The following is an 11,649-nucleotide window of genomic DNA, read 5'->3' as shown; positions in this document are numbered from 1 at the left end:
ATTGTATTAAAGTTTGGAAACACGTGGTCATTGTATTAAAGTTAGGAGACGGATGGTCATTGTATTAAAGCTTGGAAACACGTGGTCATTGTATTAAAGTTTGGAAACACGTGGTCATTGTATTAAAGTTAGGAGACGGATGGTCATTGTATTAAAGCTTGGAAACACGTGGTCATTGTATTAAAGCTTGGAAACACGTGGTCATTGTATTAAAGCTTGGAAACACGTGGTCATTGTATTAAAGCTTGGAAACACGTGGTCATTGTATTAAAGCTTGGAAACACGTGGTCATTGTATTAAAGCTTGGAAACACGTGGTCATTGTATTAAAGCTTGGAAACACGTGGTCATTGTATTAAAGTTGGGAGACGGATGGTCATTGCATTAAAGCTTGGAAACACGTGGTCATTGTATTAAAGTTTGGAAACATGTGGCCATTGTATTAAAGTTGGGAGACGGATGGTCATTGTGGGAAAGTTGGGAGACTGTTGGTCATTGTAGGAAAGTGGGGGGATTGTTGGTCATTGTAGGAAGGGGGGGTATGGTAGTCATTGTAGGAAAGGGGGGGGACTGGTGGTCATTACAGAAAAGTGGAGGAACTGTTGGTCATTGTAGGAAGTGGGGGGGGACTGGTAGTCATTGTAGGAAAGTGGGGGTGACTGGTGGTCATTGTAGGAAAGTGGGGGTGACTGGTGGTCATTGTAGGAAAGTTGGGGGCTGTGGGTCATTGCAGGAAGGGGTTGTCATGGGTCATTGGAAGAAGGGGTACTTTAGGTCATTGGAGGAAGGGGGTACTCTGGGTTGTTGGAAAATGAGGGAGACACTGTGGATCATTGGAGGAGGGGGCGGCACTGCTGGTCATTGGAGGAAGGGACTGCTGTGGGTCATTGGAGGAAGGGACTGCTGTGGGTCATTGGAGGAAGGGAGTACTGTAGGTCACTGGAGGAAGAGGGTACATTGGGTCATTGGAGGAAGGGGATACTGTTGGTCATTGGAGAAATGGATTGCTGTGGGTCATTGGAGGTAGGAACTGCTGTTGGTCATTGGAGGAAGGGAGTACTGTGGGTCACTGGAGGAAGGGACTGCAATGGGTCATTGTAGGAAGGGGGTACTGTGGGTCACTGGAGGAAGAGCGTACTGTGGATCATTGGAGGATGGGACTGCTGCTGGTCATTGGAGGAAGGGGGTACTGTGGGTCATTGGAGGAAGAGGGTACCTTGGGTCATTGGAAGGTGTTACTGGGAGATGTCAGTTATATGAAGCAATTTAGGTTATTTTCTGAAGAAATAAACCCAGAATATATAGTATATAGATTTTGATAGTTCCTAGTGGTTGTGGGAAAATATATTTCCTGATAAACCCAAAGTTTTAATTCCTCAATTCTCAAATCCACATTATTGAAGAACTCAGAAAACAAGTTTCTTCAACTTTTTTAAAGCCTTAATATCTCCAGTCTTTCGAGAGTGTTGTGGGAGCTTGTTATATAGAATATAATTAGATATAGTTAGGTATATATTACTGTATAAAGTATAGCGTAGCAAGTCTCATATGTTTTCAATAAAGGGTACCAATTTAAAACACTGGGCCTGATTCGTCATTGACAAAGTTTCCGCAATAAACATTTCTACAAATCAATGAAATTTTTACACAACCAAATATTCGTTCATAAGTCAGGTGTTTCAGTTAATATTTCTCGACTAATTCTGTATATGAGACGAAATATCCCAGCCTGTATTCGTAGGGCAGATGGCTCGTTTCGAGGAATGTATGGCCATGTGACTGTTCTTTTGACATATCAGGACGTAATCTATCAGGACGTTAATCTTCAACATTTGCAAGACTTTACATACTTTAAGGACTGCTTTTCAGGTCCTGTACAGCAGGGGAAACCCTAATCTCTACTGTACAGGACTTCCAGTCATGTTTTCATGTTTGTTCAAGAGCATTCAACATTTCACATCGCGTATTGCTCATTTACTGTTAAATCGTCACAACCGAAGCATTCACTGAATGAGAAAGTCTTCAATTTCCTCTTGAAAGCCTTGATATCTTAAATCATACGAATGTCTCGTGGAAGATTGTATAGTCTTGTGCCCACATATATAAAAGGCTCTGGAGCCTACAGTAGACATATATCTAGCTTCCAATAGTTTACTTTTTACTTTTTTACTTTTTAGGGGTTTATTTCTCGCCCTCCATCAGAGACACTGTTGAGGCGGGCCTTTTTGTGTGAAAATAATTTCTTTCCAGTTAATATTTTTCTCTATCTTTTCTGTTATTCGCTAGCATTTGTATTCAGGCTTAATAGTTTTCAGATCACTATCATAACACTTTCCAAAGAGAGAAGTCTTCAAGTTTTTCTTGAAAGCTGCCACATTTTTACTATTCTTGACATCAAGTGGAAGGTCGTTGAAGAGAAACTATTTTCGTGTCAACACGATTTGTAGGCTGCACAATATGTAGCAATTCTTAGATATTTTGGACGATGAGTTCTGACATGTTAAGAAACAGGATTTGGGAGGTTTTTATCTATCGGGTAAATTATTTATGTAAAAAAATTGGTTAATTAGTGTCGTAAATATAGCAGGACTAAAGACAAAAGCCAAACAGTTTGAGTTGTTAGAAGAGGTCTGGGCGGTGTAGGTGCGTCCTCTCTCTCTCTCTCTCTCTCCTCTCTCTCTCTCTCTCTCTCTCTCTCTCTCTCTCTCTCTCTCTCTCTCTCTCTCTCTTACTACACTTAATACCTATTTCCCCACACTTTTTCTGCTCTTTTAACAACCCCAAACACCCTTTCCAAGTGACGTCATCATGGTGGTATCGTATAGCACACTGGTTAAAGAAATTTCTATCGTGTCCTATTCGAAGTTGGAAGGAGGTTATGTTTTAACCCCCGTTTAAGTGGGATTGTATGTTTGTTTGTTTGTGAACATCTTCCTGGCCACAATTTTAATCGTAGAGTAATGAAACCTGCATGGATTAACTGTTATGTAAAAAGCTGTAACAGATTAAGTTTTGGAAGGTCAAGGTCAAACCTTAAGGTTACGGTGAAGCAAAATGTCCAATTCACGTAATGAGCCATACGTTTAGACATCGTTGTCACAGACTTCAAACTTGGTTCATATTAAAGTGTATGAAAATCCACGCCAATTGATATATGTTAAGGTCAAAGGTCAAGATCAAGATCGAGCAATTAATACATGTTAAGGTCAAATGTCAAGATGAAGGTCGAGCAATTAATACATGTTAAAGGTCAAGATTAAGGTTAAGCTAAAGGTCAAGAAATAAGCTGCAACGGCGGAGGTCTGCTCTCTAATGAGTGCCCCTCTAGTTTTTTCCTTCATGTGGAAATCCTTTTTTCCCTGTCAGATTGTTTTATGGCCAATTACGGAGAATGGTTACTGAGAGAGAGAGAGAGAGAGAGAGAGAGAGAGAGAGAGAGAGAGAGAGAGAGATTGATTCATTTGAATGTTAAATCGTTAACCAATTTAGGTTATAAAGTTTAAACTAGATTTGATTTCATTGTTAATTAGTATTTTATTTGAATGTTAAATCGTTAACCAATTTAGGTTATTTGTAGAATTTAAACTAGATTTTATATCCATTTGAATATCTCAAATGCTTTTATGTATCTTGACAATGTATATAATACTTTTTTATTTCGTTAATAAGTACTTCATTTGAATATCCAAAGTGTTATGTATCTGGAAAGTATATATAATAACTTTATTACGTTAAAAAATACTCCATTTGAATATCTCAAGTGTTTTTATGTATCTGGACAGTGTATATAATGAAACTTTTTTTTTTATTACGTTAACAAGTACTTCATTTGAATATCCAAAGTGTTTTTATGTACCTGGACAGTGTATAATAAAACTTCTTGCTAAATGAAACCCAGCTGTTTCTCAAACAAGTAATTAAATTAATATGAATTAATTTTCTTTCCAGACACGGTATGGCTTCCAGACCTAAACGATGGTTAACCTTTCAAGTTCATTTCAATACATCTTAAGATCAAGTTGGTTTAATACAATCCAAGTTACGTGAACTAGTAAATTATAAGTTTTAAGTTATTCAAAGAATCTGTCAAGTCTTCTAAGTTGTTACAGAACTCGATAGTTCGACTGTTGATGTTACCTGGTCTTAAAAAGTAATACCGCCTCTTTTTGTCTCGTTCAAAAGGTTAAATTCAGATAAAAAACTTAACCGTTAGTAAAGTCTTTTGGAAAACACTCCTAAAATGTCTTATAACAAATCTCGAAAATGTCTTATAACAAATCTCGAAAAATGTCTTTTAATAATAACTCCAAATGTCTTTTAACAATAACTCGAAAAATTTCTTTTAACTCGAAATGTCTTTTAACAAAAACTCGAAAAAATGTCTTTTAATAACTCGAAATGTCTTTTAACAAAAACTCGAAAAATGTCTTTTAATAACTCGAAAAATGTCTTTTAATAACTCGAAAAATGTCTTTTAATAACTCGAAAAATGTCTTTTCATAATAACTCGAAAAATGTCTTTTAATAATAACTCGAAAAATGTCTTTTAATAATAACTCGAAATGTCTCTTAAGAAAATCTGGAAAAATGTCTTTTAATAATAACTCGAAATGTCTTTTAACAACTCGAAAAATGTCTATTAACAAAATCTCGAAAATGTCAACAATCTCGAAAATGTCTTCTCAGAATAACTCGTAAAATTTGACTCGAATAATGTCTTGGCAAAAACTCGAAATAAGTCTTTTAGCAAAAACTTGAAATGCATAACAAAAACTCGAAAAAAATAATTCTAACAAACTCGAAAATTTTCTTTTAACATCTCGAAAAATGTCTCAAAATTTTAAAATGCCTTTTAACAAAATCTCGATAATGTCTCTTATCAAAAATTCGAAAAATGTATATTAACAAAAACTCGAAAAAATGTCTTGACAAAAACTCGAAATTTCTTTTAACAAAAACTGGAAAATTTATTCCCTCCATCTTTTGTTATCATTAATATATTCAATTTCAAGTCTAGAAATTTTATTTCAATATATAAATTACCAAGTATAGCTTATTGCAAACTTCATTTTATTTTAAAGAATAAAAGTCTCATCTTATCATAAATAAATATAACGTAGCTTAAATGCGACAATTTTTATGAGCAAAAAAAATCTAAAAATCTAAATTTATCATATTTGGGTTGCATCGAATCAACTTTGTGTATCGAAATGACTTTAAAAAGAAGTTGTACAGCAAGGTGTATAGAATCTATACACCTTGCTGTACACACAACAGCCAACCGATCGCATTGATACCTGAATATAGTTACGGCCCATTTCAAATTATCGGAGTCGTCATACTTCTATGTGAAATTGATGCTGAGGTAAGTTTATGAATTTTGAACAGAGTTATGTTTTACCCCCTGTTTGTTTGTGTGTTTGTTTTTCTGTTTGTTTGTGTCTGTGCGTGTGTTTGTTTGTTTGTGTCTGTGCGTGTGTATTTGTCTTTGTTTGTGTCTGTGCGTGTGTATTTGTCTTTGTTTGTGTCTGTGCGTGTGTATTTGTGTCTTTGTTTGTGTCTGTGCGTGTGTATTTGTCTTTGTTTGTGTCTGTGCGTGTGTATTTGTCTGTTTGTCTGTGCATGTTTATTTGTCTTTGTTTGTGTCTGTGCGTGTGTGTGTGTGCGTGCGTGTTTGTTTGTGAACAGCTACCTCTTCACAGTTTTAATCGTAGAGCAATGAAACTTGCAGGGATTAACTGTTATGTGAAAAGCTGGAAATGATTAAATTTTGGAAGGTCGTGAATCTTGAACAGTTACCTCCGCCAACAAAGTTGGAAGGAGGTTATGTTTTACCCCGTTTGTATGTTTGTGAACAGCTTCTTGGCCACAATTTCAATCGTTGAGTAATGAAACTTGCAGGGATTAACTTATGTAAAAAGCTGGGAATTATTGAATTTTGGAAAGTCAAGGTCACAGTCAACTTCCTGTCCCTATTTTAATCAAAGTAATGAAAATTGCAGGGATTAACTGTTATATGAAAAGCTGGAAATGGTTAAATTTTGGAAGGTCAATGTCAAAGGTCAAGGTTACGGTCAAGAAAAATTTCCAATTCACGTAATCAGCCTTAAGTTTGAACGTCGTTGTCAGAGATACTCCAAACTTGCTTCATATTTGTGTGTGAAAATCCACACCAATTAATACATGTAAAGGTCAAAGGTTAATGTCAAGGTCCAGCAAAAGGTCGAGAAATAACCTGCCTCGGCGGAGGTCTGCGCTCTACTGAATACCCTTCTAGTTAATACTACTTTGGCTGACTAAGTAAAACCCCTTTTGTAAGTCTGCAGATGTTATATAGGTTTATCATTTACGTTACTTCTCATATATAGTTGATTCATTTCCTTATCTCCTTTCCTCACTGGGCTACTTTCCCTGTTGGAGCCTGTAAAGATCAAAGGTCAAGGTCGAGAAAAAGGTTGAGAAATAAGCTGGCGTGGCAGAGGTCTGCGTTCTACTGAGTGCCCCTCTAGTTAAGACTTCTCATATATAGTTTATTCATTTACTTATCTCCTTTCCTCACTGGGCTACTTTCCCTATTGGGGCCTGTAAATATCAAAGGTCAAGGTCAAGGTCGAGCAAAAGGTTGAGAAATAAGCTGGCGTGGCAGAGGTCTGCGCTCTACTGAGTGCCACTCTAGTTAATACTAAACTGCTTTCTACCTATCAAATTTAATACTGACATAGTTATTGATTTTTTTTAAGATAAACTAAAGTAATTGCGTATTTAACAATTGAAAAACTCATTTCCCATTTTCTGGTGATAATTCCTATTAAACTATTTCAGATCTGTGGACGTGTTTCGGTATCCATTGCAGTAGAGGAGGTCTTCGGAACAAATCAAGATTCTTTTGTTTACATAACCCACCACGGGTGCAAAGGTAAGTCAAACATCGATGAATATATTAATTCCAGTTAATAGGTAATTGGTTGTATAGGTCCCAATTCTTAGACTTAATTTTCTTATTGTTGTTATTGTTGTTTTTATCCTTTCTAGTTGTCTTGAAGAGTTTACAATTAGGACCATTTTCATTTTAACATTTGGTTTTTAGGGATGTCTTGTACAAAATGGTAATTTGTAATATCAAAAATATTTAATATTGATATAAATCTTGAATTCTCTCTCTCTCTCTCTCTCTCTCTCTCTCTCTCTCTCTCTCAAAACATGAAGCTCAAGATGCAGTTACACAATACCTGTAATCTCTCTCTCTCTCTCTCTCTCTCTCTCTCTCTCTCTCTCAAAACATGAAGCTCAAGATGCAGTTACACAATACCTGTAATCTCTCTCTCTCTCTCTCTCTCTCTCTCTCTCTCTCTCTCAAAATACGAAGCTCAAGATGCAGTTACACAATACCCCTCTCTCTCTCTCTCTCTCTCTCTCTCTCTCTCTCTCAAAATACGAAGCTCAAGATGCAGTTACACAATACCCCTCCCTCTCTCTCTCTCTCTCTCTCTCTCTCTCTCTCTCTCAAAACATGAAGCTCAAGATGCAGTTACACAATCTCTCTCTCTCTCTCTCTCTCTCTCTCTCTCTCTCTCTCTAAAACATGTTCAAGGTGGTTACACAATACCCCCCTCTCTCTCTCTCTCTCTCTCTCTCTCTCTAACACGAAGCTTAACATACACAGTCACACGATAACTGATATACAAAATCTCAGTGAACAGTCTGCTGAAAACGCCCCTTTTGGAGTCTGAGATTTGGGAGGTCGAGCTCCATATTAGCTCGATAATTTCTGGCAATTTGCAACCATCTTGTGAGCTAAGGATTGGGAGTGTTTGGAGAAGCCTATTGGTCCATCTGCTGAGTCACAGCAGCCATTGCCTGACCCTCCCTGGTCTTAGCTTGCAGAGAAGGTTTGGCCACTGATTTAAAGGTTTAAAGGCCAATCATGAATGGCAGTTAAGGGACAGTGACATTGTCCTATCAAGAAGGACAATGCCCTAGAGACTAACCATATTACATATGATCAGTGCCCAAGGCTCCCTTCCACCCAAGCTAGGACCAAAGTGGGCAAGGCAATGGCTGCTGATGACAAAGCAAGTAGACCCATAGGCTCCAAAGTCCCCCATCCTTACTCGCAAGGATGTAGTTGCAATGACCAAAGGAACTAACGAGTTTGAGCGGGACTCGAACTCCAATCTGGCAATCACCAGGCAAGGACGCTACCACCCAAGCCACCATAACCATATATATGTACTTATCTTCCCCACTATTGTATTTAGGGATGTTTTGTGCTGGACTCTTCCATGTGATGATATTTGCTTTCTATATAGATATCCTCTTTTACAGGTTTATAGTACAACAACTAGCAAGAACATTCGTGCACCTGGGAACGAGAACGTTCGTGCACCTGGGAATAAAAACGTTCATGCACCTGGGAATGAGAACGTTCGTGCACCTGGGAATGGGAACGTTCGTGCACCTGCCACTGAGAGCTTTCAAGCACCTGCCACTGAGAGCTTTCAAGCACCTGCCACTGAGAGCTTTCAAGCACCTGCCACTGAAAGCATTCAGACACCTGCCACTGAGAGCATTCAGACACCTGCCACTGAAAGCATTCGTACACCTACCAATGAGAGCATTCAGACACCTACCAATGAGAGCATTCGGACACCTACCAATGAGAGCATTCAGACACCTGCCAATAAGAGCATTCAGACACCTGCCAATAAGAGCATTCAAGCACCTGCCACTGAGAGCATTCAAGCACCTGCCAAAGAGAACATTCAGACACTTGCCAATAAGAGCATTCAGGTACCTGGTAAAGAGAGTATTCAGGTACCTGGCAAAGAGATCATTCAGATACCTTCCAATGAAACATTCACACCTACTAATGAGAGTATTCAGGCACCTGTCAATGAGAGCATTTAGACACCTGTCAATGAGACCATCCAAGCACCTGCTGCCAACGAGAGCATCCAGACACCTGCCGATTAGAACATTCGGAAGGCCTTAAAATCAAGCTAATACAACTGGTAAATCCTTTTATTAGATTCAAAGACTGAGGACAAGTCTGAATGAAGAAACAAGTATCAACCCAAGAGAAGTTACACTCGAATAAATGTTGTAATTTATACGTACACAATCATGCAAGGCAACTTGTGGTCAAAATGTACAGACCACAGCTCATAAGACAAGAAATAAGACATTAAGTTCAAATCAATAAGAAAAACGGAATGGATACAGCTGGTCATTTAGACATATGTTGATATCATGGGGTTTTCTGATCATGAAATCAGTGATGAGCTAATTTATGTAAACTTGTTGAAGCTGTGAGCTCTTTGTAGTTATATATCTTAGCTAAGAAAATCATGTTTGAAGAGGTATATAGATAAGTTAGATATTTATGAAGCTCTTATGACATAAGAGAATGTCAATGTTTAAAGCATTTTAGCGAATTTTGAGCATTGAAGAATCTGCTTCGATGGAAGCAAGACGTAAAATGGATATTTGAAAACAGACTTCGTTGCACCTGGCCGAGATTTAGTAAGTTTTTCTAAAACAAGAAAACGCCCATTAAAAGAATTCCAGTTGAAACTGAGAAGCAAACTATACCTGCTTGATTAGTCATAAGAGGGTCGATTCTGTAGACCCAGAGGAAGCTAACTGTAATACCAGATAAGAGGTAACAGTAAGGATAGATGATGGCCAATGTTATTCATGTAAGGCCCAATGTATGGGTCAAAGGAGGACTAGTTGGAGAGAAAATATTAGAATCGGATGAGGACCAGTTGCAGGACCAAATGAGGACCAGTTGCAGGGCCAAATGAGAACCAGTTGCAGGGCCAAATGAGGACCAGTTGGAGGGCCAAATGAGGACCAGTTGCAAGGTCAGATTAGGTCCATTTTTAGGGCCATATAAGGACCATTTGCAGACTCAGATGAATAACATGTTCAGGGCCAGATAGGTAATAATCACAAGGCCAGATGAGGACCAATTGCAGGGTCAGATGAGGACTAGTTACAAGGCCAGATGACGACTAATTGCAAGGCCAGATGAGGACCAGTTACAAAGCTAGATGAGGACCAATTGCAGACTCGGATGAGGATCACGTGCAGGGCCAGATGAGGACCAATTTCAAGGCCAAAGGAGGAATAATTACAGGGCCAGATGAGACCAATTTCAAGGCCAGATGAGACTAATTTCAAGGCCAAAGGAGGAATAATTACAGGGCCAGATGAGGACCAGTTGCAGGGTTATAAAGGTGCCAACTGAGTACAGAAAAGGCCGACTGCAGGGTCAGCTGTTAAGGCGGGTTTACACGGCCGAACAGCTCGCCGAGCCCGGTTGTCGAACCTACTTGTAGAACAGCTCGAAGAGCTTTCAGACAGTACATCGAACCTCAGTGTGCCGTGTGCTAAAACAACGTCAACATGTCTCTCGACCAAGACGATTTGATAACCATTGCTTTAGCAGTGACACTAAGAAGGAAAAAAAAAAAAGATCAAAAAAGAGAAATTTTCATATACCAACTTGCTTGTTGCTCTTAAATTAGAGCCAGATGACTGGCGCAATTATTTGCGTATGGATGAAGACACGTACATTGATCTACTGAATCGTGTCAGCCCTTTCATTACTTATGAAAATACAACTATGAGGAAGGCCATAAATCCACATGAAAGACTGAGTGTCCGCTATTTCTTTGTTTCTGGCTACTTTATTGGAAGTGTCTTTTGATTTAACTTTCCATAAAGCTGGATGAGCTCGATATGCATGTATGAAATCAAGTACGACTTTCTTCTCATTCTTGTTTTCATTAATGGCAGCCATTATTCATTTCTTTGATGATGTTTCCTCTAGCAGGTTTGAATAGCAACTGAGGTTCGATGTTCGACACCCGTTCACACGTTCACACCGTTCGTCAAACAATGTAGCTCCGCCCACAAAAGTCAAGATGAGCCTGACTTGCTCGACAACCAAATACAGTAGCCCGTTTACACGCTCAAACATCAATTCAAACACAGGGTTGTCGAACCAGGCTCGACGAGCTGTTCGCCCGTGTAAACCCCGCTTTAGAGATAAGAATCTGGCTAGTCGAGAATAAAAGTGAGCTCGAGCTAGTTTAATTTATTTGATAATGAATAAGATGATGGAATAAAGAGCTAATTTGGACGATGAGGCATAGAAGAAATGAGATCCACGTTGAAGGAAAAGAATCCAAGCAGAAAACTGGCCTTTAGATAGTGAAACTGAAACGGATTTAAAAGACCACCACAACAGGTTGCTAAATTTAACAACTTGACTATGCTGGACAGCAGAAAGTAGTGAAAGATAAATTATAAGTTAAATAGCTTTGGGCCTATCATTGAGGTCATAGTGCCCCAAACATGTTCTCTTGAATAAGCAGCTAGCAACAGGGTCAAATAGAATAGGAGTGATTAATGAAAAAATAACTCGAGACAAGATTAGAGAAGGACACCAGAGAAACAACTAAGGCTCATCAAATGGGAAAGAAGACAAAAGCATCAATTCTGAAAATGGAACTGTCAGTTCTCTGTAGAGAGATAAAAAGAACATCTTGGATACAAGAAAGTCTGGAACAAGTTTACTATAACCATAGCAGAAACGATGGACGAAGAGAAGAGCGTGAAAAACTAAGTGATAGAGAATAGA

The 11,649-nt window shown here is 38.5% G+C and overlaps 1 protein-coding gene across 1 annotated transcript; it reads left to right on the top strand.

Annotated features, from left to right (window-relative positions):
- The first annotated feature begins 810 nt into the window (after window positions 1-810).
- LOC137653049 (RNA-binding protein 12B-like) lies at window positions 811-8,906 on the top strand. Its single transcript, XM_068386443.1, has 2 exons — window positions 811-930; window positions 8,325-8,906. The coding sequence occupies exons 1-2, from the start codon at window positions 811-813 to the stop codon at window positions 8,904-8,906; spliced, it is 702 nt and encodes a 233-aa protein (XP_068242544.1).
- The last annotated feature ends 2,743 nt before the right edge of the window (window positions 8,907-11,649 follow it).

Source organism: Palaemon carinicauda, chromosome 14 (genome assembly GCF_036898095.1).
Source record: "Palaemon carinicauda isolate YSFRI2023 chromosome 14, ASM3689809v2, whole genome shotgun sequence".
Classification (NCBI taxonomy): Eukaryota; Metazoa; Arthropoda; class Malacostraca; order Decapoda; family Palaemonidae; genus Palaemon; species Palaemon carinicauda.
This window is presented reverse-complemented; position numbering and strand designations above follow the sequence as displayed.

What these genes read in the sequence shown, in the direction of transcription:
- LOC137653049 (XM_068386443.1), top strand. Translation starts at nt 811, where the DNA reads ATGAGGGAGACACTGTGGATCATTGGAGGAGGGGGCGGCACTGCTGGT. An exon ending in CATTGGAGGAAGGGAGTACT is followed by an intron (nt 931 to 8,324) that starts GTAGGTCACTGG and finishes CCTCTTTTACAG; the next exon opens with GTTTATAGTACAACAACTAG.